General features: G+C 57.9%; 1 protein-coding gene across 1 annotated transcript in view; it reads right to left on the bottom strand.

Annotated features, from left to right (window-relative positions):
* Positions 1-21,919, bottom strand: part of NTSR1 (neurotensin receptor 1) — a gene marked incomplete at both ends in the record, with an annotated part of 47,359 nt that extends 25,440 nt beyond the window's left edge. Inside the window, one exon of the mRNA XM_082857086.1 lies at positions 21,206-21,919. Within this exon, the coding sequence (XP_082713212.1) occupies positions 21,206-21,919 (714 nt within the window). The remainder of the gene's footprint in view (positions 1-21,205) is intronic.
* Positions 21,920-27,007: the final 5,088 nt, after the last annotated feature.

Raw genomic sequence — 27,007 nt, 5'->3', positions numbered from 1 at the left:
CTGACATCTGAGGCCTCGCGGGTGCTCGCCGGGCCGAGGGCTGAGGCTCCTGGAATTTTCACGGCAGCCCGGGACGCAGGTGCCATGCTTGTCCTTGCATCCGTGGGACCAGGGCATGGAGGGCTGGATGCTCGAGGTCCGCGGATGGGCAAGCTGGGGTGCCTGGTCCTCTGGGGCCAACGTGCCTGCGTGGTACCCCCGAGGACATCACCACAGCTGCCCCCACCCCCGACTCACTGCTATAGGCACGCCTGCCCCACCCGCGCCGACGCATGGCCGCCCGTCTCCTGACTCATCACCCTGAACTCCACCCTGGCCGCTGGCATGTGTCACAGATCCGCTGAACTCTGCTGCTCGTGGCTGTGCCTGGGCGGGGACCTTGGACAGAGGTGCAAGCCCCGGGTGGACAGCACGTGTCCTCTGCTGGGCCGGGGCGGTCTTCCGGTGTCCCGCAGGTCCCCTGCGCTGTGACAGGCTGCAGGTGCTGGCCCTGCTACAGGCCTGTGTGACCTGAGTCACTCCTGGCCCAGACATGCCCGATGTGAGGGTGACAGCCCAGCCCCACCTCCGGGCAGGACAACCTCTGGGCAGCTCCCATTCCGGGGCGCCAGTGGGAGGGGCTGAGGCTGGACTTCTCCAGAGCCCCTCACCTGCCACCCCTGCTGCCCCAGACAGCTGCTCTCTCCACCCTCCCCAGGCCCTCCCGGGGGCTGCAGGCAGAGCAGAGAAGCTGACCTGGGCGAATCCATGGGCTACAGGCTGGGAAAGGCGGCCGAGTGTGCGTCTAGGCACCGACAACTCTCAGCATCGATTACCTGCCAGCCAGGAGCCCCCAGGCGCGGATGGACGAGGGCCAGACAGTAGGACAGTATCTCTCTGGCCGTTGTCGGGAGGGGCGGGGTCAGCAGGTGCCTCGGGGGCCCCTCTCCAACTCGGCACCACAGGTTCCCTCAGGATAAAATCCACCCAGACCCTTCTCTGCTGAGAGCCGTCTCCATCCTGAGCCCAGGGCCCTGCTGAGAGGGGCTGTAGTGCAGCTGCCAGCGCCCGGCCGAGCACCTGCTGGCCCGTCCAGGTGGGCCTGGTGGACGCCCCTCTATTTTGAACGAGGAGCAGGTGTTTGTTCCCAGAGAGACTGCCTTGCAATCTGCTCGGCAGAGAAGCCCAGCCTCCCAGTCAGCCCGCCCGCCCTTCACGGATGTTCCTTTTTTGTTTTCTCTTTTTGAGCAAGACGTGCACATAGAAATAAACTTCCACTGTGCACACACTACCTTCTGCAGAGCCCTGGTGCAGCCAGAGGGAAACGGGCCCAGGGACTGGTCGGCAATTAAAACCACAAACACCTTCAATTCACTGAAATAGAAACAGCTTTGCAGAGGGGATGTTGAGAAACGAGCCCTCTGCCGTTCTTAGAACCAAACATAAAAACTCGCAGGAGCAAAGCTTCGGTCAAATGGAAGCTTTGCTCGCTCTTGCGTTGAGCTGTCCGTCTGCCCCCTCCCACCCGCCCCCCGAAACCTGGCAGCTTGCCGACCAAGTCAGACGCCAGGGAGTCAGAGCTGCCTCGCTTGCCCTGCCCACGTTCCTCAAGGAGGAAGTGGAGCCCAAGGATGGCTACGGGAGTTGTGGGGTGGAGGGATGGAGGGCTTCCTGGAGGGGGCAACCAGGGGCCCAGCTGAGCAGGTGGGGGGAGGTGAGAACATCAGTGCCAAGGAGCCCAAGCCTCCGTCCTACCAGGCCAAAGCTCAGATGCTCAGGGAACCTGGGGACAGCAAACCACCCCCTTCCCCAGACTTGAAAGCCCCCCGGCCCCTCCTCCAGGAAGCCCTCCTTGCTTTAGGAAGCCTGACACTGCTCGCAGATCAATCTCACTCTTCCTTGTCCTCACAGGGAGCCCTAGGAGGGGTGCAAAGAGCCGACTGGCCCTGTTTTGGCCAGGCCGTGGGCTTTGGGCACTCCTGTGGTCGTGCCGGGCCTGGCACTGTCTGCTGTGACAAGGGGTGAGCAGCGCCAGGAGCTGGCAGCTGGGCTGGCCCTACATCGGTCACAGCACTGGGGGGCCCAGGGCACAGAATACAGATGCTCTGTCCCCTGGTCTGCTTTGCCGGCCCTCACCCAGGAACCAGACTGGCCAGTCTGAGACAACATCTCGCCTCAGACTCCCGGGCAGGACGGGTGGCACTGAGAAGAAACTCGGGGCAGCTTCTTGGGCAGCCCCGCCCCCCGCCCTGGGCAGTGCCTCAGGTCCCTGCTGGCCCCAGGAAGCTCCTGCAGACCGAGGCCCGCCCTGGATGTTCGCCTGGGTTCCCGGGGTCCAGGGACCATCTGCCGCAAAAGCTTTCGGCTAGTGATTACGACTGGCCCAGGGTCCATCTCTTCCGGCTGGAGGTGCTTCCTCCAGCCACCCTGGACACACGTCCTTGCGGAAATCCACGCCCAGCTGTCCCGTCTGTGCTGCCTACTGTAGTCGCTTTGTCGCCAGCCAGGGGCTCAGAGCCACTGCCCAGCGGCCATCCGCAGGGACGCCCAGAGCCACTTGTGCTGAATGCCGGCAGCCTTGTGGAGCGCAGAAGTCGGCTCCACACCTGCCTGGTTGACGGGCCCTGTCACAGGGAAGGAAGCCACGGTCCCAGGCGGTGACGGCTTTGCTTATTTTCAGGGGCAAAGGTAAGCTGCTCACGCCTTGCTGCGCTCTGGCACCTGGACCCACCTGTTCACGGTAAACTCCGGGCGGGACCTCCCTGTGATCCCCACTCCCTCCCAGCCCTTGCTGCTCCCTGATACATGGAGATTCAGGGGCTGTGCCCACGGGCTCAGGAGCCGTGCTGGGAGGGCAGACGGCAGAGGTAGCTGCAGAGAGAGGAGTCCACGGTGACAAGTCTGTGGGGCCATGTGGGCACAGAGACCCCGTGTCTGACCCCGGGCCGAGGGGGCTGCACGAGCTCCCGTTGGGGGCTCGATGTGACCTGACCTGGCTTCACGAGATAACGCTTCCCGATGCACTAGATGGTGTCTCCGGCAACTCCAGGAGCACTGTAGCCTTTGGAGGCAATGAACACAGGTGACACCAAAACCCTCCGCGTCCTGCCAGGCACTCCTGACAAGTATCAGCGCCCGAACCTCCGGCCCTGTTAGTGGAGCCGGTTTCCCGACTGGACTCAGAGGGTCGGATGCACACACGGCATCTGGCTTCCAAAGCAACCCCGAAGGTGACGGTGTGACACCCAGCGCTGGCAGAGATACACGACGGTCACGAGCATCGTTCAGCATCTGTCACCTCCTTTGGTAGCAAGGGACAAGCAGACATCCCGGCTTGGCACTGTGGGCGCCCCCATTATTTGTGGAGATGGAACCACTTGACCCCCAAGTCTGTAAACTGACAAAGCCCCTGACATTTGGGAAGTGTTTCTGTGTCCCAGGGGCCACATTGCGTGGGAGAGTGAGAGTCTCCCGGGACCCGCATGCGGGTGGCCAGGGATGCCGGCTCCGTCTCCCGGGGCGGGGCACAGAGTGCAGAGAAAGGGGTCATAAGGGGCCTGTGCAGCGCCAGCCCCTCTGGGGGGTCCTTCGTCAAGAGCCCTCCCTCCTGGGCTCCACGCTCTGACAGCAGCCGTTTCTCCAGGGCAGGAGAAACAAAGGCAAATTTAATTTATTGGCGTAGAAGTGGGAGTTCCCAGGCAGCTGTGGCCCGAGCTGTCGGCTCCTGGAGACCAGAGCCTCCCTGAGATCCGTTTCTGTCTGAGTTCTGGCACGCTGCTACTTGGGTTCGACTGTAGTTCCTGCACCGTGACCCCAGCTCACAGCTTCTGGGAGGGTGGGGGGAAGTCGACCCAGGGGTGTCCCATCTCTTTTGCGAGTTAGTTAAAAAGGTCAGGGAAGGAGTCCGTTAAAACTCAGCAGGAGGCCCCCCAGAAAGGGCTGGAATTAGCTCTAAATGCTATAACTGTCAACCAGGTGCTGCCCTTGGGCTGCCGGTGACCCCAGCCCCCAGGTCACTGTCTGGCAGCTCCCTTCAATCCCTGTCAGGGGCAGGACAGGGAGGGGAGCTTTTCCTCTTTTGAGAACCCCCGGGTCCCCAGGGGACGGAGCAGGGATTTGGGGCCTTGAGGCAGAGCCACCAGGAGCCCCCCTGTGCCCAGGCCAGGGAGCCCAGTGGGTTGGGAGGGTGCCCACGCGCTGGGCTGGAGGGCGCCGGGGAACTGCCCGCAGCCTGGCCTCACTGCCGCCACCCCCTTTTCGGCTCACCCTTGGGCCAGCGCAGCCTCCTGACAGGGTCCCAGTGTCCATGCCTGCACCCAGGCTGCCCCAAACAGCAGAGCCATCTCACCTGCTGGGGCCCAGGTGGAAGCCCAGGCCTGTTCTGCACACACGTCCCCTCGGCCTTCACATGGCCCCTCGGAGATGCCTTTGCAGACCCTGACCCAGGCTCAGGGACCCCACAGGGTTGCTAAAGGTTTCAAGCTCGGAGCAGAAAAGATGGACCCTGGAGCCCCAGACCTCACCACACCCTTCCTGCCGTGGCTGGTTCTCCCCATTTGATCCGCTCAGCTGTCAGAGGCACCTGTCCCGCCACAGCAGGCTCGCGTGTGCTCCTCAAGTCCACCGGAGCTCAAGTTTGGCTCATCACGGTGTCGGACAGGACCCGGCAGGGAGCAGCCAGCGCTCCAGCAGGCAACGTGAAGAGCTTGAGCCAAGGGGTACCTGACAAGGTGTGAACAGGTGGGACTCCTGACAAGGTGTGAAGAGGTGTGTCTGCCTGACAAGGTGTGAACAGGTGGGTCTGCCTGACAAGGTGTGAACAGGTGTGTCTGCCTGGCAAGGTGTGAACAGGTGTGTCTGCCTGACAAGGTTGGGCAGGTAGGACAACTGGCCAGGCCTAGTGCAGGATCCTGAGGCTCCCCAAGGGAAGCCCTTTCCACCCCAGGCCCGAGGACCAGTGACGGAACCCACGGCCGCGGTGGGAGACGGCGCCCACTGCACAGCAGGGAGGAGATGGGGCAACACGGGCCGCGAGCTCGCCTGCCGTCTCCCTCTGCTCCTCCTGCACCTCCCACGGGCCTCACCTGGCTGGGGCAGGGCCAGCGATCCGGACTGCTGGGCTCTGCGTGTCCAGGCCCTGGCGGGACAGAGAAGGTGGAGGGATCTGGGAGAGGGGACGGGAGGACGCTGCTGGCGTGCTGCCTGAGGCACCTCTTCATCTGGGTGGTAAGATGGGTCCATAGCCCCAGCCTCACAGGGTCACCACGGGGGTCAAATGAGAACATGTATGAAAGGCGGTTCTCAGCCTGCCTGGCCTGTGCCCCTCTTCCTCCCCCAGACCCCAGCCCTACCAGGGCTGTGTCCGCACAGGGAGGCCAGAGGGCATCTCCTCTGCTGAAGACACCCAAGGCCCCGTCTTGGCTGTCCTGGGACTGTCCGGGGCTCTCTCAACGGCAGCCTGTGAGGTCTGTGTTCAGCCCTCTCCTGCTCCTGCATTTACCAAGGGGCCCTGTGCTGGCCGGGGGCTGAGATGATGCGGGCAGGCAGCCCACAGGGGCCAGCCCTCTGTCCGCAAGAGCCGTCCCTGTCCCGCATTCTGCCCCTGCCCTTGGAGTGTGGTCTAGTGGAGCTACTGGTGGCCCCCAAAACATACGTCCAGTCCTAACCCCCAGAACCAGTGAACGTGACCTTGTTTGGAAAAAGTGTCTCTGTGGATGCAATTAAAGATCTCAAGATGAGGTCATCCTGGAGTGGGGGGGCCCTAAATCCAAGGACAAGTGTCCTTAGGAAGAGCCAGAGAGGAGAGACAGACACAGGGGAGAAGCCACGTGAAGACTGAGGCAGAGACGGGGGGGGGGGGGGGGGGGGGACGCGGCCACAAGCCCAGGGCCGCCTGGGCCTCCAGAAGCTGGAAGAGGCAGGAAGGACCCTCCCCTGGAGCCCCCGGAGGGCGCCTGGCCCTGCCCACGCCCTGATTTTGGAATCTGGCCTCCAGATCTGTGCGAGAATAGATTTCTATTGTTCTGAGAGGCCTGGTCTGTTGCTGGTCTTTGCTGCTGTGGCCCCAGGACAGTCAGCCCCGAGACCAAGGAGTTTCCCACGGTCGCCCGTGACAGACAGAAGCACAAAAGGTGTTTGGGGTTAGAGCTTTTTCGAAACATGAAGACCCGCCCCTGGTGGTTTTAACTGGAACCTTTCTGAGCGTCTTCTAGCTGCTCTCCAGATCCGACACTCAAGGAGGTATTTTTAATACATGAGACGGGCATCTCTTAAAACAAGCTGTCAGGAAAATGAATTGCAGGAAGTTTAACTGGTGTTCACCCTGTCTTAGCGCCTTGCAATTATCCACCTCGAGAGTCTGCAGGCGTGTTTGACAGGGTGGGGGCCTCAGAGGCGCCTTGCTGTTCTAGGAAAGCCTCCCTTGGCTGGGATTCGCTGTCTGTTCGCCGCCAGCTCGCCGTGGCCGGCTGGTGTTTTTTCCCATCTTCTGGGCCTCTGAGCGCGCAAAGAGCCCACTGTCCTCAGGGCCCCCATGAGCTCGGCGCCCCCCAAGCCCCGGGCCTGCGTGCGGCCACTGCCCTCACATGTCCCCTCCTCCTCAAACCCCGTGCAGCCCCCGGCAGAGCAGATGTCCCCGGCTGGGGCTCAGGTCCACCTCAGCAGAATGAGCCTTGGCACTGGGCGGAATCTGGTGCCCAGGCGTCGTGCCAGCCTGTGGGGACAGAGGGGCCTTCGGGCCGGCCGCTCTCCCTCCTGCCTCCTGCAAAAGCCACGTGGGCATCGCCGCAGGCGTCGGCACAGGACCCGCCACGACTCAGCTGCCTGACCCCTTGCTCGTGGGGTTCTCCGTCCTGCCTCCTGCCCTGGACGCTGGTGCCTGTGCTCCTGACCGGCTGTCCCCGGGAGACGGGCAGACCAGTGGGAGACCACTGGAGGGTGCTTTGCCACAGCTTGGCCCTGCCTCCCCCAGGCCCGTCCCTGGGGTGGGGAGAACAAAGGGGTGATGTCACGGGGCTCCCCACACTGAGGACAGTCCAGAGTGGGGTCTCCAGACTACGGGTCCAACAGGGTCCCTGGGATGGAGAGATCCGTGCCCCCACCCGGTGCACCTTCTTCTGAAGGGTCCCAGCAGGGGCTGGCAGCAATGGGAGCGGCCGGTGAGCCCAGATCAGGAGCGCCCGGGAGACAGGTCAGCACAGATGTAACTGCTTCTCCCCCATGCCCCCTGCACAGTGCTTCTGACCGTGCATGTCCCGTCGGGCACAGAGCCCAAAAGGGACCGGTTCACAGATGAGCGAGTCTTTGATTTTGGTTCCGGACCAGCATGTCCTGGATGGCTCTACAGACGGGGCTCCCAAGTGACACGACCCAGATGTACTTTCACTCCCTCCTGACCCTCGGGACCTGGAGGTTTGGGGTCCTGCCACACAACTGGGAAGTTATGCTCTGGACCACAGTATCCCACGGCCTGCTGTGAGCGGTCACTACTTAATAGCTCCTCAACAGGGATGATTCCCAAACAACCCCAGGAGTCTCTGAACTTCAGGAGGTTGGAAGTGGTGTGTTTTCTTAAACAGAGGAATCCTTTTTGAATTACTCACTGAAGAACGCTCTTAACCTTTAAATATGTCCAGAGAGAGTTATTGAAATTTACAACAAATCCACCTTTTAACAGACAAAGAGCTAAAAATGTTCAAGTCCAAATAATGTTGCACTTTCTCCACAAGCCTCAGTACAAGATTTACTCAGATGCAGTGGCTGTCTTCAACTTTATGTTTCTAGGATAACTGTGTTTCTTTTTATGTATTCTTTCGCAACATTATTTTAATAATCCCTTTGAACCAGGTCTTTTATCATAAGCTGCATCAGATATTTTTGAAAGCAGGCAGTGTTTAAAATCCACAGATGACTTCCACGTGGGGTGCTGCACAAGCTCTCCTGTCATAACCTGTACAGTTGTACGCAATTTATCAGGCGATTGTTTTCAGACACAGGACAGGCCACAGTGCACGACTGTGGCCCCTGAGAGCAGGGAAATCACAAGGTGGGCCCCACTGTCACCCAGTTCTCTTCCTGGGGACACTTTTCTGGTTGTGGCTTTAGGAGCTGGGGTCTGGGCAGAGCATGGCTTCTCCAGCTGAGGAGGTGGAAACCGGAGCTTGGGGCTGCAGGAGGGGCTTCAATCTGCTGAAGAGGGGGACATGCATGCCCGTGGTAGGGTCCTCGGAAGCCTGTGGGGGGCCTTCCTATGGGTCTGGGCTGGCTGGCGTGTGTGCACAGACTGAAACCTTGAAGGGCTTATGGGAGGGCGGCTGGCATTCTGGCAGAGCTGGAGGGGAGAGGCGTGCCCTCCCTAACACACCGAGTATCCTGCTGAGATGCCAGCAAGTCCACACCTTAGTAGTAAGGACCACGCCCTAGAGGAAGGCCAAGTCTAGACCCACCCTAACTAAGCCTAAAAGCAAAGGACAGTATCGCCAGTGGAGACTGAGCCCAGACTTGAATCCTCCCAGGACAGGAGGGCTGGGCTTTCCACAGAGCTGCACTAACGAGGCGTAAGCCCAGCCTCCACAAGTTCACGGTAATCAGTCTGCAGCTGAACGGCGCTAAAACAAGAGCCAACACTCTTCAAGGGAAGCAAGTAGAATCCAGAGTCTTCAACGTGTCATCTACAACGTCCAGCGTAAGCAAAAAATTACTAGGTATGCAAAGAAATCAGACAACGTGACCACTAATAAGAAAAAAGGAGGTCCGTGAAAACACACCTCCGGGTGAACAGTGAGCGTGAGAAGTGTCAGGTGTGAAGGGGTACGATACGAACGCTCACCAAACTTTGATAACGTAAGGGTGCGTGTTGATAGCCCGAGAGCAGCCATTACAAGAACAGATTCAGAGAGGTAGACCTCGAAAAGTCAGTAGAGGGCTTCCCTGGTGGCGCAGTGGTTGAGAGTCCGCCTGCCGATGCAGGGGACGCGGGTTCGTGCCCCGGTCCGGGAAGATCCCACATGCCGCGGAGCGGCTAGGCCCGTGAGCCGTGGCCGCTGAGCCTGCGCGTCCGGAGCCTGTGCTCCGCAACGGGAGAGGCCACAACAGTGAGAGGCCCGCGTACCGCAAAAAAAAAAAGTCAGTAGAGGACCTAAACCGGATACTCTGGCTTCCCAGCCTGAGGACTAAGAAAGTGGAGCATGTGGGGAGGAGATCTCAGCAGGTGAGAGCTGGAAAAGGGTCTGTGCATTAACTGACACCAGTCGTGGGGTTACCATCGACCCGCACACGCACGGACACACCCAAAGAACCAGAGCAGAGCTTCCGAAACCTGAACTGTGATATAAACCACCTCCAAGATCTAAGACTACACCCCGAATGGCGCACATAGGGGGAAGAGCAGAAGAGCACAGTCGAGAACCTGAAAACAGAACTGACATTGGAACCACCACCAACAGAGAGTGAGACAGAACTTCAGTTCTAACTGGGCTGATGGCTAAAAGAAAAGAATCAACGAAAAACATCAACGTTCTCCAGAGGCTTTTAACATAACCCCAAATACCACAACGGTATTGAAGATGTTTGGGAAGTGATCCAAAATCACTTGACATTGAAAGAACCGGAGAAATATGGTGAACTCTCAAGGAAAAGACAATTCCTACACGCCACCCTCGAGAAGACTCAGGTGATGGGATTACCAAAGACTTGACAGAAGCTATCGCAATCATGGTCCCTGAGGTAAAGGCAACCCTCCTGAAATGACCGAAAAGATAGAAGTTCTTAAAAGAGAAAAAGAAACCATGTTAAAAGGACCGATGGAAACTTTAGAACTAAATAATACAACATTATCAACCACATTGACCCTTACGGAATAATACACCCGACAACAGCAGAATACATGTTCTGCGCGTGTGCATGTATCACCCGCCAACACAGACCATTATCTGGGACCAGAGTACACACATTAACACCGTTAAAGAACTGATATCGTGCGAGCATGTTCTCTGAACATATGGAATTAAATGAGAAATCAATAACAACATGGTAGCTGGAAAATCGCCAAACATTTGGAAGTTAAACAACACGCTTCTAAAAAGGAAGCTCTTTCTAAAGAGAAAGAAGAAAATATTTTGAGCTGAATTCGAATACAGCATTTCAAGGGTTTTGAGATGCTACTAAAGCAGTAGTTAGGAGAAAGTTTTAGCATTACATGTTTATATTATAAAAGAATTGAAAGAAATCCCAGGTCTTGAATTAATTGTCTAAGCTTCCACCTTAAGAAATCTAGGAAAATAAGAACAAATTAAACCCAAAGCAAGCAGAGAGATGAAATGCAGATAGGAGCAGAAAGACAATTAAAAAAACCAATGCAATCAATAGTTGTTCTTTACAAAGAACAATAATATTGATAAACTCCCAGCCATACTCTGACCAAGGACAAAAGAGAGAAGACACAGGTCACCAACACTAGGAATGAAAAAGGAGATATCATCACAGACCCCACAGACATCATAAGGATGATAAGTGAATACTACAAACAACCCTATGCCAACTTAGTTAAAATGGACCAATTCCTTGAAAGATACAAGTTGCCAAAACGTACTCAGGAATAAATACATAACCTGAACATCCCTATTAAAGGAACTGAATTAGAAACGTTCCCATAAAACTTCAGGCCCAGATGGTTTCACTGGAGTAGTCTACCAAACCTTTAAAGAAGAAATAATACCAATTCCACTCACTCTCTTTCAGAAAACAGAAGAGGTGCCAATACTTTGCAACTCATTTCATGAGGCCAGAATTATCTTGATACCAAAACCAGATAAAGACATTACAAGAAAAGAAAATTATAGACCAATATCTCTCATGAACATAGACCCAAAATTCTCAATAAAATATTAGCAAGTCAAATCCTGCAACATATAAAAAGGATAATACACGACCAAGTAAGTTTGTCCTAGGACTGTGAGACTGGTTCAACATTAAATTAATCAATGTTTTCCACCGAAATGAGGTACCTAGTATACTCAAATTCACCGAGACGGAAAGGGAAATGGTAGTTTCCAGGGGCTGGAGGATGGGTGGATGGGGAGCAGTTGTTTAAAGGGTTTCTGTTTGGGAAGATGAAGAAAATTCTGGAGATGGATAACGGTGATGATTGCACAACAGTGTGAATGAACTTAATGTCACTGAACTGTGCATCTGAAAATGGTAAATTTTATGTAATGTATATGTTACCACAATAAAAAATTAATATCATTCACCATATTAGCTGACTAATGAAGAAAAGCCATACGATCATACCAACAGATGCAGAAAAAGCATTGGACAAAATTCAGCGTCCATTCATGATAAAAACTCTTAGCAAACAAGGCATAGAACGGAACTTTCTTCACCTGATAAAAAACATCTACTAAGGGCTTCCCTGGTGGCGCAGTGGTTGAGAGTCTGCCTGCTGATGCAGGGGACGCGGGTTCGTGCCCCGGTCCGGGAAGATCCCACATGCCACAAAGCGGCTGGGCCCGTGAGCCATGGCCGCTGGGCCTGCGCGTCCGGAGCCTGTGCTCCACAACGGGAGAGGCCGCAACAGTGAGAGGCCCGTGTACGGCAAAAAAAAACACAAAAAAACAAACACAAAAAAAAACACAAAAAAAACCACAAAAAACCAAACAAACAAAAACATCTACTAAAAACTTAAACTAAAACCCTCATACTTAATTGTAAACACTGAAGACTTTCTCTCTAAGCTCAGTAACAAGGCGAGGAAGTCTTTCCTTCCACCCCTATTAAATATCACACTAGAGGTTGTAGCTAGGCCAGTAAGGCAAGAAAAGGAAATTAAAGAATTGGAAGGGATGAAATCAAACTTTCTCTATTCACAGACAACATCACTGTCTACATAGAAAATCCCAGGGAACCTACAAACGAATTTCTAGAATTAATAAGTTATTATTATTATTAATTATTTATTATTATTATTATTATCACGGTTACAAGACACAACGTCAGTAACTAAAAATCAATCACATTTATATATACCGGCCATGAAAAATTGGAAATAGAAAAAAATTTTAAGTACATATATAATAATTCCCCAAACATGAATATTTAGATATAAATGTAACAAAATATGTGTAGGATCTCTGTGCTGAAAACTACTACTGCTGAAAAAATCAAAGAAGACCTAAATAAATGGAAGGATGTAGTGTGATCATGCGTTGGAAGAGGCTCAATGTTAGGATGCCACATCTCCCCACATGATCTGTAGATTAACACAATCCCAATCAAAATCCCTGCAGACTTTTCTGTAGATACTGAAAATCTGATTCTAAAATTTATGTAGAGAGCAAAGGAACTAGAGTAGCCAAAACAATTTTGGAAAAGAACAAAGTTGGAGGACTCATGCTACTTGAAAGACTTCCTATAAAGCTACAGTGGTCAAGACTGTGGGGCTGGGGACAGAACAGACACATAGATTAAAGGAACAGATGACAGTCTGGATAGAACCCCACACATGAGGTCAGGTGATTTTTTAATTAAGGTGCAAAAAAACTCCAAAGGAGAAAAGATCATCTTTTCGCAAGCGGTATTGGTCATGGATATATGTATGCAAATAAGGTACCTACATCTCACACCCTATAGAAAAATTAACTCCGAATGGATCATAAACTTAAGTATAAAACATAGAACTATAAAGATTCCAGAAGAGAAGAGAGAAAACAACTTAGTGACCTTGGATTAGGTACAATAGCAAAAGCATGAGCCATTAAATGTTTTGGTAAGTTGGGTTTTGTCCACATTCCTACTTTTTGCGCTGTGACATGCAACGTTAGCAAATACAAAGATGAGCCACAGAAGGGGAGAAAATATTTGCAAATCACGTATCTGGCAAAGGACTTAGATGCAGAATATACTTTAAAAACTCTCAAAAGTCAACAATAAGAAAACAACCCGATTTTAAAAATAGGCAAACTACGGCAACAGACACTTTGCCAAAGGAGATACACAGATTCCAAGTAAGCACCTGAAAAGATGCTTAACGTCATGAGTCATTAAGGAAACGCAAATTAAAACCTCAACAAGATACCACCACACTCCCACTAGAATGCATAAATGAAAACAAAACAACCAAACCAGACACTGACGATACCAGGTGCTGGCCGGGATGCAGAGGACTGTCTTTCCACGTTGCTGGGGGACATTCGAAATGGCAAATCCACTTTTGGAAAGGTCTGGTAATTTCCTATAAAGTTAGATACACAGTTTGTATGAGCCAGAAATCTGCCTCCTGAGTGTTAACTCGAGAGAAATGAAAGCATGCGTTCACACACTGTCCTGTACGTGAATATCTACAGCGGCTTCACTCATAACTGCTCAAAACTGGAAACGACCCAAATGTCTTTCGACCAGCGAATGGGTGAACAAACGGTGGAACATCCGTACGATGGACTCGTACTCCACGCTATTGACACAGGTGACAACATGGATGAATCTTAGGGCATTACATAATCCAAGGAAGCCAGGCTCAGAGGTTCCACGTACCTGGCGTCGGAGTCAGGCCCAAGGCCGTCCGAGGGGTGGGGCGGGGTGGGTGAGGGGATGGGGGTGTGCAGAGACTCCACGGGCGACAGGACCGGGCTCTCTCTTTGGTGGTGGTGGTTACAGGGCTCTATGTATTTGTCAGAACGCATAGATGTAAACAAAAGGAAAATGATTGTTCCTGGATGTAAACTTAAACCTAAGAAAACAGAAAAGCCTGGATCTGGTATCTTATCATTTTTCCCCCTTCCCCGTAACCAGCCGGCTCTCGGTGGTCACGCACTCAGAACGCCGCAGCAGCTTCCTAACCGTCCTCCCTGACCCCCGCTGAGTTCTCAGCGAGGCAGACAGAATGGTCCCCTGAAATGCATGTCACATGGCTCCTTGCTTAGAGTCTCCCGTGGGGCCCATTTTTCCCGGATAAGGGACACTGCGTGCCCTACGTGATCACCTGTTACGTCTGGTCCTGCCCTGGGCTCGCCTGCTTGGCCACGTCGCCGCGGCAGGTGCCGGCGGCCACAGTCCCGTACCTGTTGCTCCCTCTCCTGGAACCTTCCTCCCCAGATGCTGTCCCACCTGCCCTTCCCTGCCGCTGTGAGGCCTCTCCTGCTCACCTTTTCTCTGCTGCCCTCCTTACTATCTACCATTTGTATGTTGTACCTATTTATTTTGCTAATTGTCTGTCTTCTCCGCCGGGATGTGTACTTCATGGGGCGGAAACCTTTGCCAGTTTTGTTCCCTGCGGGACCCGTGGGGCCTCACACACGATGCTCATTGAGTAGGGGTGGAAGGGGGTGAGGGAAGCGGCTGTCATCACAAGCGACAGGAGGGGATTCTTCATGCGCACGGTGCTGCAGAGACCTGGCTCAGGCCCTCGGGCAGCGAACGCTTCTCAGAGGAGCTGGACGGACGCTGAGGGCGGCCCCTGAGCCTACAGGCATGGGAACAATGCCAGACCCAGGGGTTTCCTGTAGGACCTGACGCGTGCATGCAGACCCCCAGGGCGGGACTGAGCATGGACCACAGGATCAGCTCCCAGCTCCGGCACGCAGAGCTTTCTAGGGAGGAGACGGGCTCTTGTTCCCCTAAAACGGCGAATCAGAGGGCCCGTCTCTCCTGATGCCGCGTTTTGTTGTGTGTGGGCCCCTGAGCCCTTCCTCGGCTCCTGGACCAGCCGGCAGGTGAGGAAGCTGAGGCACAGACGGTCACACCGCTCGCCCAGGCCCTGCAGCTGCCCGCGGAGAAGCTGGGGTCTGACCTCGGGTCCTGGGCTGCCACAGGCGAGAAGCCCCAAAGGGCCCCTTTCCTGGCTCCTGGGTGCACTGGCCTGGCCACCCTCCCCCTCCCGCACCAGCCCCGGGGCATGAAGCTGCCCCCACAGGCGCACGTGGGTGAAGTCCCCAAAGGGGGCAGGGATCGCAGCAGGTGGGTGGCTCCACCTGGGCCCCTTGCGGGAGCAGCAGCCCAGGGCCGGCGCTGGGCCTGGCTTGGATGCCCCCCCCCCTCTGGGCCTCAGTTTCCCCTTCCTCTCGGGGCCAGGCTTTCACCAGGGACGGCAGGGGCCAGGTCTGATGCCAGGCGTTGCCAGGTCGGAGTGGGGGTCTTGGGGACCAGGCAGCCGCCACAGCTGGGCACCACCGCTCCCCCCACCCCCAGGTGCCGAGCACCGGCCCGGTTCCTGGCGGTGATGCAGCGGGCGCAGGGCGAGCGGCTGCCTGGGGCCTTCGAGCTCCCCAGGAACGTTCCTAGGACCCTTGGGTTCTTTCCTGCCCAAAGGTACCCCACCCCCGAGGGAGGACCCGGCACCCAAACAGCCTTCACAGGACAAGGCCTTGGACCCTGATCTTTCATCTCTGACTGACTCATGGAGACACGGTGTACGTTCACCGAAATCACTCCTTTATCTAAGCTCCATGAGTTTTGATACATGCGCCCGTAGCACGGGCAAGACACAGAACATTCACCACCCACTGCCGACACACACACACACACACACACACACACCCCCGCCTGTGCCCAGGTCACGTGATCAGAGTCGTACAGTCGGGGGCCTGTTGAGGCTGGCTTCCGACCCCCGGCACGGGGCATGCACTCCTGACCACTGCATCTTAGGCACCAAAGAAAGGCTTGAAATCCCGTCCGACAAAGGCCTGGTGCAGCCACACCCTAGACGGACAGTCAGGGCGGGAGGGGCGGGGCAGCTGGGGTCCAGCGGGGACACAGTCTCCCTGGGGAACAATGGGAGAGCTCTGGAGATGGGTGGTAAAGCTTTATGTTATGTATCTTTCACTCTAACAGAAAAAAAGAACAAAAGGCTTGTGATTCCTCTCCCCTCGAAACAGACGCTCGATAACCAGACGGGAAGTTTGCTGCTCCTCTGCTGGAGGGAACGGAGGCCTCCAGCACCACCTGGCCCGGCCTCACTGTCCTGCTGCTGCCCGTGGGAGAGCACCCTGTGCCGGCACCAAAGCTCATGGCCAGAGCCCCGGTCCTCCTGCGGCTGAGACTCCAGACGCGGGGGACGGGCTGCCAGCCCTAAGCTTGAGGGCGTCCCCTGGGGCGGCCGCTCACAGGGGTCCCTGCCCTCCTCACTGCCGCGGAGCCTCAGGACAGACCCTGTGCTCATGCAGAAGCGCAGCAGGAGTTTGCCAGATCGAGGAGTCCCGTCGCACGTCAGTACAACACACGCGCGAACCGTGGACCTCATCCAGCCACTGTCTCAGCAACAGCCTTTCTGGACCAGGGTCTGATGGGAAACCACGCCTTGTGCTCAGGGGCTGTGTCTTTAATCCCCTTTAATACAGAACAGCCCCTCGGCCGGTCTTGGACTTTCACGATCTGGGCACCTTGTGAGCACAGGGCAGCTGCCTTTAGAACATCCCTCAATTTCGGGGACAAAGGGATACGTGGAGGGTCCGCTTTCTGGGCAGGGGTGCCGTGTCCTCAGTGCATATACAGCAGGAGGCCCACAATGGCCCCAGTCCTGGGGGCGCTCACTCTGGCGTCTGCCCGCTTCCCCAATATAACGTTACTCTCGGAGGCCTGTGACTCGCCCAACTTCAGCCACGAGTAGCAGTGTCACTGAGGCCGAGTCGGCTACAGGGGAAGCAGCGGCAGCTCCACGAATGGGGCGCCAACAGGTGGATGGATGGGGGAGGAGGGCACCGGGCGCAGCTGGTGGCACAGGACAGAAACAGAGAAAATGATCGATGCCCTGATTTTACTGGAACCAATTTTCTTCCATTTTGTGGAGACGGGTCTCGGCTGCCTCTGCCTCTGCGGAATCACGTCAGACTTTAATGGCCTTGGCGCTCAGGACACCGCCGGGTCCATGTGCCCACAGACACGAGCCCCCCCGGCACGAGCCCCGCCCAGGGCCAGCCCCCCTCCTGCAGCCGGGCCCGAGCCCAGCGAGGAGCACTGCTGCCGGTGGCACTGAATGTGGAGGCAGACGATGAGGCCGGGCTCCCGGAGTGGTCCACCCCGCGCAGCTGCTGCCGGGGCCACGGGGCCTGGAAGACGGCGACCATGAAGTGACGACCGAGAGCTCAGCCGCGCCGACGCGGCTGCCTTAGGGCGGCCTCGCTGGGTGGGGGTGCAGATGCCCTGTGGTCACTAATTCACCCTTCCCGGGGCGCGGCCACGTGCAGAGGGGCTGCTGTGACCTGGGAGCCTCCTAGAGGTCCTCTGTCGGCCCGCCCTGGCAGAGCACTGAGCTCCCGGGAGGGGGACACCTACCCCCCGGCTGAGCCTCACGAGGACTGGGTTTACGCACGCTGCCCCAAGGACACTTGCCGGTGACTGCACGAGGCCACCACTGTGCACTCACCACCGCCGGGCACTCACCACCGCTGGGCACTCATCACCGCCGGGCACTCATCACCACCGGGCACTAACCACCACTGGGTACTCATCACCGCTGGGCACTAACCACCGCTGGGCACTCATCACCGCTGGGCACTAACCACCGCTGGGCACTCATCACCGCTGGGCACTAACCACCGCTGGGCACTCATCACCACTGGGCACTAACCACCACTGGGCACTAACCACCACTGTGCACTCATCACCGCTGGGCACTCATCACCGCTGGGCACTAACCACCGCTGGGCACTCATCACCGCTGGGCACTAACCACCACTGGGCACTCATCACCGCTGGGCACTCACCACTACGGGGCTCTAAGCTCCACTGGGCAGCATTAAGCATAAATCCTGGACCAGGGCGCTGGGCGCTCTGCCTGCAGGTGCCCATCAGCATCGAGGGCTGGAGGTGACCCTATTCCTGGGGCGTCTCTGGCTGTGGCCCAAGGTCTGGACTCTGAGCTCACGTGCCCACCCACTGCAGGTGTGGCCCCCCAGATCCTGCCCCCCCAGAGGCACAGATGACTCTGTACTTTGGAGGGAAAGGATCCCCTTCTAGTAACTGAGCTCTGGAGACAGCCAGTGACGGGGACAGGAGGGCGCGAGCGACCACAGTCAGGCACACGCTCAGCCCCCAGGCCTCTGCCACTAAGGCCTCCTCGGGTCGCTGCCCTCCCGGCCAGCTGCCCGGTCAGCGCCCAGTACACTCTCACAGGACGGATGGACACGGGCCCCACCGGACCCGCAGCTGTGACACAGAGCCTGTGATGGCAGGACCTCATCACGCTGAGGTCAGAGCACGAGGCCAGGCCTGAAACGCAGTGGACCAGACACGACCAGGGTCAGCCCACCTGTGTGGGGACCACTGCCTGCCCTGGGAGATGCCTGAGTGAGCAGGGACAGCGCTGCCCAACAGGGAGACCCCACAGTCCCTGGCACGTGCTGTCTTCCACTCCAGAAGTCGGCCCTGGGCCCAGCAGTCTGTTTAGGAGGATTGAATCCAGTTCCCTCTGGGGTCCAGGGAGGGGCCGGACCGTCCTCGGGCAACGTGGCAGGCCCTGAGGCCTCCTCCTCCCAGACTCCCCCATTGACCTGAGGCCCAGGGTCTGGGGCCTTCGCTGGCCTGCAAGGCCCTGTCCTCACCGTAAGCTCCTCTTGCCCCCTGTCCACCCCCAGCCCCCGGCTACACGCCCAGAAAATGCCCAGCTGTGGCCAGCAATGACAATTCCAAGCGGCTCAGAAATCTAATCACTAAACCACCTCGTTTCTAAACACGACTTCTGTTTGCAAGTGTCCAGGACGGAATCTCACAGGTATGGAGGGCTGACAGGCCTTGTGGGATACAGTTGGGCTGGGAGGGGCCCCCGTTTTGGAAAGTAGGGTCATTGGATTGGTCAACATCGCCACACGCCCAAACGTGGTCCATGAGAGGCAGACGCACGGAGGCAGGCACCCAGCCCCTCTTTGGACAGATGTCACGGTTTAAAAACGGTGGACGTTGGCCCAGATCTGCCAGGTGGCCCAGAAGCCCGTGTGGGGAACGTAAAATCCCCTGGGGAAACCTCTCCTGGGATGGCAGATGGTGGTGCAGAAGAGACGCAGCGGGGAGCAACGCCAGGGCTGAGCTCCCCCGTGAGGAGCGTTCTTTCAGGCACAGGAAGCAGCCCGCATGCAGGAGCCCACGGAGCCTCGCGGGAGCCGTCAGCATCAGAGGGAAGGGCACCTTCCACAACCGGCCCGTCAGTCTCTCCCAAGCACACGGCCAAGGCCTTTAAAAAAAATGGAAACTCTGATCTCTGAGGGCGCCAGGAAGCCAGCAAGTATTGAGTAAACTCTCGGCAGTGCTACAGCTGCGGGCGCAAGAGCGGTCCTTCCGCAGCGCGTGCTCAACAGACACCTGTCTAGTGGACGCATGAGCAGGACACGCCCCGGCCCACATCAGCATCACAGCCTCTGACCAAAAGGATTCCTGGGAGTGGCCCTTTGGGAGGCGAGGCCATGTCACTGAGGTGTCTGGTTCCATGACCAAGAGAGAGTGAGGATGTTTTAGGGGGAGGCCGTGCTCCCTCTGCTGTTGTTGTTTTTTCTGGATGATCCGAATGCCGGCTGCTCCTGGCTGAGCCACAGGGGCCAGAGCGGGCAGGGGTCTGAGGGGCGCATCCCCTTGGAGGGCAGTGGGCACTGCTGACCCCGAGCTGCTGACCTGAGCCGGACACGTCCAACCTTCATAGGCAGGTGTCATGGCTGCTGTCCCCCAACCCCCCAACCCTGGGCACAGCCCCTCGAGACCTCACAGGAAGCCGGGAGGTCATTCCCACTGTTCACTGCATCCGCCCTGCTTGCCACTGTTTCTGGCACAGGAGAGGCATCAGTAGAGAGGCGGCCGCCTCTGACTCATCTCCCCGCCGCACGTGGCTGCCGGGGCCACTCCATGCAGGGACACCCGGAGCCACACGTTTTCAGCACAGGCGACGGGGGACCCGAAGCTTAATTCTGCCCACCGGGTCCATCTTGGTGGTGGCTTGTGGAGGGTCAGCCGCAGCCCAGGAATGGACATGCAGACGGCATCTCTTGTCCCCCAGCACGCCAGCTCTCCTACCCTGGCACACCCGTCATACTCAGAGGCAACAACATCAATTCTGCTGGGAAGCTGCGGATGGCTCAGGCATGAAACGACAGCCAGACGGGACAGCCCAGAGCGCCCACCCCACCCCCACTCAGCCCAGCTCCTCCTTTCCCATCCCACCCTGAGATGGAGGACGCCCCCCCACCCCCCTTCATGGCTACCCACATTCTCAGGCCACGATGCCGTTGAAAGCGGTGTCTCTGCCAGGACCTGCTCCCATGGACGCCCTCCTCCTTCCATTTCGGGGCCCTGCCTGGAACGTCCCTGCCTGAGAAGCCTCTCCCCAGGGTCGGAATACCCCTTCCTGGCCAGGCCGCCTCGTCCAAGCCAATTCCCCGGGGAGGGCTGCCCCCTGGGTTCCCGCGCACTTCGCCCAGACCCTCAGAGGACCATTGGTCACCCGGCTCCAGTGTTATCCACCTTACATGGGCCCCCCGCCTGCCACCACGCCTAGTACCTTAGGATTTTCCAATAGAAACAGCGTTGACACCACCACCACCAGTAAGAGTGCTTCCGAGAGCTTCTAAACGCCAGGAGCCAAACAAGCACTTCCCACACCTTCTCCCTTGAATTTCCACCTTCAGAGGTGGGGGGCTGTGATTGCCCCATTTCACAGATGGGAAAACTGAGGCTAAATTAAGGAACTGGCCCAAGACAGCGTCGGGCCAGGAGGCACAGGGGGAGCAGTCCTGGCGGGGGCGGTTCTGCTACAGAGGAGACGGACCACAGGGCCTTTTGAGAAGCTGATGGAAGGGACTCTCTCCCGAAAGAGGCCGGCACCAGCACACACAAGGTTACCCTACATCTCGGGGAACATGGAGACAGCTCTGGCCCATGCACAGATGCCCCTCCCCTGGAGAGGTCACTGATCCAGGGCTCCAGCCCCCTTGATGGAAGGAGGGGATGAGATAAGGGGGGCTGAGACCTGGCAGCCCTGGAGCGAAAGGGGGGAAGAAGTGGGGGTCAGGCTGCCCTCAAGCCCCACCCCCCCTGCCGCACCCCCCCACCCCTTCCCAGCTTCCCAGGAGTAAACTTCCTTTGGGACACTTCTCCAACTTCCTGTACCCAGAGGGTACACAGACCAGAAATTACTGTTGGGGTGAGGGAAAGAGACACGTTGAGGCTTCCCTGAGGGTGTGCCTTGGACCCTTGCCCCAGGGGAGACCCTGGCCTGGTGCCCTCTGACTCCTGCTCCCCTGAAGAGTCTGCTCACCTGGATGACGACCTTGACCTTGGCGGTGCCCACGATGGGCGTGCACACCAGGCCACCAGGGTGCTGGCCGTCGGCGCTGCGGTTCTGCTGGCCCATGGTGAAGAGCATGGGCACGGCCAGCAGGCCAGAGGCCAGCCAGATAGCACTGATGAACTTCTTGGTGCGGCTGCGGGACATGAGGGTCTTGGCCTTGAAGGGGTGGCAGATGGCCAGGTAGCGTTCCACACTCAGGCTGGCCACGTTGAGGGCTGTGGCATAGGTGCAGGCGTCGCGCAGGAAGTAGTAGCCGCGGCACACGGCATCGCCGAAGGCCCAGGGGTGGTGCACCCAGATGAAGTTGTACAGCTCCACGGGCATGGCCAGCAGGAGGATGAGCAGGTCAGACAGCGCCAGGCTGCCCAGGTGGTAGTGCACCGTGCTCTGCAGGTTCTGCAGGGACTTCTTGCGCGCCAGCGTGAACGCCGTCACAGAGTTGCCCACCGTGCCCACCACAAAGAGCGCCAGGTACACGATGGTCACCAGCACCTTGGAGTAAATGTCCGTGTTCACGTCCAGGTCGCTGCTGGGCGCCGCTGGGACGGGCTCTGACAGGTTGCCGGAGCTGTTGCCGAAGCCCGGGGCCAGGAGCGCCGCCTCCAGCCCCGATGTCGGTAGCAAGAAGGGGTCGCCAGCCTGGGAGACCCGTGGGCCGGGCGCCGAGCTGTTGAGGTGCATGTCCCGCGCGCCGGGCGGGGTGGGCGCGTCTCAGGCAGGGACAGAGCAGAGGGAGCCCGAGGGGTGGGCGTGAAAGGCAGAGGGGGCGCGCCGTCCAGCCGGGAAGCGCCGACCCCTGGTCCGTGCCAGCCTAGAGCGCTCGGGGCTTGCACTCACCGGGGGCTGCGCGCTTTCCCGGCTTCCTCCGAATACCAGACCCCACGGTTCCTCGGGCCCCGGGGCGGCAGCGCCGGCTCCAGCTGAGAGCGCCTGGCTGGCTGGGGCTCGGGCTGCGCGGGGCGAGCCTGTGGTGCCGAGCGGAGCGCACGCCTGGCTGTCCGGAGCGCTCTCTCCTCGTTCGTGCTTTCCGCGCACCCCGCTCCGCGTACCTCCAGCCGCGCCAGCCCCCTCCCGGGCTCCGCGCCTCCCCTGAGCCGGCGGCGACTGGCGCGCCCAGCCGTGGGGGACGCTGGAGGGGAGAGGAGGCGGCCCCAGCCACTGTCTCCGCCCCGCAAGGGGGCAGGGCTGGCTGGTCGCCCCCGCGCCCTCGCAGGGCCCATCCGGGCTGGGGGGAGAGCCCCAGGGGCCTGGGATTCCCGCGGGGTGCGCAGGGAGTGTCGGCTCTTTCCAGCCACCCTCCTCAGGCAGCTCGGCCTCCGGGCCCAGGTCTTCCCAGCTTCTTATGCCCCGCGTCCCCAAGGGAACTGCCCCCGGGTCGCCTGTAGCTCGCTAGGTGGGGGAGAGGAGGTGAGGGGGTGGGGGTCCCAAGGAGGATGCTTCCTGCTGGGATGGCTGGGCTGCCCCTCCTTCCTGGGGTGCCCACGGGGCGCCAGAAGCTGGGTGCCCAGGGGAGCTCTGGCACAGTTAAGTGGCGGGTGGGGGGGGGCTGAATGGGGGAGCAGAGAACAAAGCAGCACTGGTCCCCGAGCGGGCTGGGCTCCTGCGCCTGGCACCCTGTGGGTGGCCTTGTGCCACTGTGGGTGCAGGGGGTGCGGCCCAGGACTGTCATCACCACCTGGATGTGGCCATCAGATGTCACGCTCAGGGCCCAGCCGTGGACCTGGCTGGCTGCACCTGGTGGGCTGGGGATCAGAAACTGCAGTGGGTGGAGGGGAGAGAGGCGCTGAGGAAAGGGGGCGAGGCCAGGGAGCCCTGCCCAGACCCCAGGCACGGCCAAGGGAGAAGTTCAGGCTCAGTACTTACTTTTCTGTTCCCAGCTGGCTCTGGGCTTGCCTGCTCCTCTGAGCCCTGATGTTCTCACCACGGAGTCTTAGCGCATAAAATACGTGCTTAAAAATGTAGCCTTCACAGGAAACACAAACGTCCCTTTGCTGGAGGCCAGCACAGTGAGCTCTGAGGCGACAGAAGTGGTTTCAACCTGCTTCTCAAAACTTGGGCAAGAGTTTTAGCTTCTCTGTGCCTCGATTTGGTCGTCTGTGAAATGGGCACACAGGTGAATGGATGCTCCTGGGGGCCCAGCTGTTCTGGATGCCGTCAGCCCTGCAAACAGCCCTGCTCAGTGGACACCTGTGGAGTGAACGCTCTTGTGCGGATCGTGTGGGGACTTCGGAGGGTGAGAGCGACGTGCCCAGGGCAACAAACGTTGCTTTCAATCCACCAAATTAGCCCAGGTTTGCTCTCTGGAAGACAGGCCACCAGTTCAGTGATCAGGTCCTGGGATTGGGAGCTGAGTGTCCTTGTCACAGGAGTGATGTGTCAGACTGTGTCGGGCCCGTGGAGGCTCATCCCTGCACCCAGGGGAACGCCAGGGTCTCACCATGGACGGTGCCATCCGTTGCCTCTCTCGGGAGCCCCCAAGGGGAAGGCAGCAGCCCGTGGCCGCTGGGACCTGTCCTTTGCCAGGCAGTAGCTGTCGCCACTCAGGACGCCCGCAGTGGAAGCGCGCTCTGGCTGCGCTGTTGCGCTCTGGCTGCGCTGTTGCGCTCCGGCTGGGCTCTTGCGCTCTGGCTGGGCTGCGGAAGCTCATGTTTGGTTTTCACACCCCTGACCTTTCCGCTAAGCTGACTTCTTTTCAAAGCTTTCTTTTCCAGCCAGCCTAGGAGCTTAAAAAGTCATAAAAGGCAACGTAGCACAAATATTATGACAAGGCCTTTGCTTGAAACCACACAGGAAATGTCACCTGGAAGGCTTTGCTGTACCGTGTGGGCGGCAGGCCCTTGTCTGGGGTCCCCGGCCACTTTGAACCCTTCTCCTGTGAACCGGGGAGCCCGGACGGCCCGGCAGCCGGAACCTTCGACTCCAAGCTGTTTTCCCTTTCTCCTGCGACTTCCCCAGGCACGAGAGCTTCTTGAACTGCTGAGACCCCTTAGAGAAATCTTCGGTGGGGTGCTCGGGGAGGGCGGGGCCGGTCCGCTGTGTCCGTCAGTGACCGGATCACACCCTTGACCCCCTGAGCCCTGCGCGGGAGAACCTGGGGCCCTGCCGCCCTGCCCCTGCCACTCCAAACGCTGCGTGTCGGCAAGGGCTAAGATCCGTAAATGAGGGGTCTGTGTTTCTTGGAGAAGTAGGCGTGTCACCTGAGGGGGCAGCAGGCGCCTGAGTGGCTCTGGATCCCTGGGTTCCCGGCATGCTGCAGGCAGGGTGGGGTCCTGGCTGCCCTGGGCCCAGCAGTCTGTTTAGGGAGACCCACCCCGCCATGGCGGGGGTCCCGGCTTGTTTGGTTTGCCAACTTCCCCCAGGCCCCTGTGCGGCTGCTGTATACAGTGGCGCTCAATGGGCTCCTGCTGAACTAGCGTAAAGGGGAAGACAATGGACAGCGAGATGAGGGCTTTGCTTCCCCGGTTACAAGCATCTAGTCCTTGGAGTCCCAGTGTCAAGGGGCCCCTCCCCCTCAGAAGTGTGTCCTTAAGGCAATGTCCCTCTCTTTCCTCTGGTCCCCACTCCACCGCTGGGCGACTCTTGTTAACAAGAAGGCTTCTTCCTAAATTAACAAAAAACAAGTTCGCAGCAATACCTGTATCAGTTATCTGTTTACCTCCTGCTGCATCACAAAGGACCGCAAGCTCGGTGACTTAGTGGGAACACACGTTTTATTGTCATGAATATTATTGCTAGGTTTCCCATGAGGCTACAGGTGGGGGGGGAGTAGTGTACGTTTATTTAGAGACACTAAGGATTTGTAATATGTGTAATTTGTAGAGCTTAGCTGTTGATTTCCCACCCACGGCATGGGATTGCACATGTCAGAATGCACAGCTTTCCAAGGAGGGTTTTAAAAATAGAGCAACACGTGTGTAAGTGTTAGCGGGCGGTGGGGGGCGGGGCGTGGACGTCCTTCCAGCCTCGGTTCTCACGTCCTCGTCCCTCTGGCTCCCTGCTCGCGCCTTGGCCCTTGGCCAGCTTTCTGGAAAAGCGAGCTGCGCTAGCAAGGAAGAGCAAGAGGAGGGGGAGGGTGTGGCTGCGGGGAGCGCGTCCTGCTGCCTGGGTGTCCGGCTGCCTAGGAGGTGGCTGGGAGTCCTGGGTCCACCTGCCCTGACCTTGGTAAATAAACTGACCAAGCCGCAGTGGACCCCGAGTCACTCGGTTGCTACGAGCACCACGTGACGGGTGCACAGCTACACACCGCGTGGAGGTCACTGCTCTATAAACTCTGGCTTTATCGCCGGTGGGCTCACCCTGTCCGGAGCTGGAGAGGCTGGACGGGGAAGAGGAGGGGCTCAGCTCCTGGGACCCCCCCAGCGAGTGTGGGCGTGGGGGCTCATTCCTGTGAGTGGCAGTGAGACCGTGTACCTCAGACTGGGACTTGAACCCCCATGTGGGGACTCGAACCCGGCCAAAACCCACGGTCTTTTTTTTTTTTTTCCACATCTTTATTGGAGTATAATTGCTTTACAATGGTGTGTTACTTTCTGCTTTATAACAAAGTGAATCAGTTATGCATACACATATGTCCCCATATCTCTTCCCTCTTGCGTCTCCCTCCCTCCCACCCTGCCTATCCCCCATGGTCTTTTTTTTTTTTTTTTTTGTGGTACGTGGGCCTCTCACTGCTGTGGCCTCTCCCGTTGCGGAGCACAGGCTCCGGACGCGCAGGCCCAGCGGCCATGGCTCACGGGCCCAGCCGCTCCGCGGCATGTGGGATCTTCCCGGACCGGGGCACGAACCCGTGTCCCCTGCATCGGCAGGCGGACTCTCAACCACTGCGCCACCAGGGAAGCCCCTCCCTGGTCTTTTAACTGAGATCACACACCTGGTTTCAAGACTTAGTGAAGCTCAGGTTCTTGATGTCTCATTGCAGAAAGAATTCAGTGAGAGACACAGTGATAGGTAAGAAGCAGATTTATTTAGAGAGAAACACACTCCACAGAGAGAGCGTGGGCCATCTCAGAAGGTGAGAAAATCACCAGGGTCTGGGGCTGTCAGTTTTTATAGGGCTGGCTAATTTCATAGGCTAATGAGTGGGAGGAATATTCCAGCTAATTGGGGAAGGGGCGGGGATTTCCGGGAATGGGGCCACCACCTACTTCTTGACCCTTATGGTCAGCCTCGGAACTGTCGAGACACCTGCAGGTGTGTCATTTAGCTGACTTGTTACAAAGAACGCACGCTGAGGCTTGAGGTCTAGTGGAGGTGGACTCCTCCGTCATCTTGGACCTGTTTGGTTCCAATTAGCTTACGTCGTGTCCTCGGGCTATGCCATTCTTTTAAAGGTTGTGCCCTGCCCCCTTCCCTCTTTTTCCGCAGGGTGGAGGATGCATGAGGAAGGCTGTGTTCCAGGCTGCAGGTCAGGGCTGGTCCCTCTGGGGCGCCACCCTCTGAAGCAGGCAGGGAGATGGCCTGGGGGGGCGGGGCAGAAGTCAGGCCACGGGGACCTCACTGTCCCAATGGTCGTTTCACCCTCCCGCCAAAGCACGGCCCCTTCTCCTAAGTAATCTAAAGCATCTCGCGGTGCACTTTTCCGGATTTATGGAGCAGAAGCACTTGTAAGAGCGCCGGCCACTGGTACTCCCGGCAGAGAAGGGCTCGGTGGGGCCTGGCAACCGTGGACTCTGCCTGGGGCATGGAAGACTTCAGCAGAGAGACGTGTCAGGAAAGACGATGTTTTGGAGGAAACAGGGTATGTTAGATCATCTTCTAAGGAAAAAGAGA

The sequence above is a fragment of the Leucopleurus acutus genome, assembly GCF_964270905.1.
Source record: "Leucopleurus acutus genome assembly, chromosome: 16".
NCBI lineage: Eukaryota > Metazoa > Chordata > Mammalia > Artiodactyla > Delphinidae > Leucopleurus > Leucopleurus acutus.
This window is presented reverse-complemented; position numbering and strand designations above follow the sequence as displayed.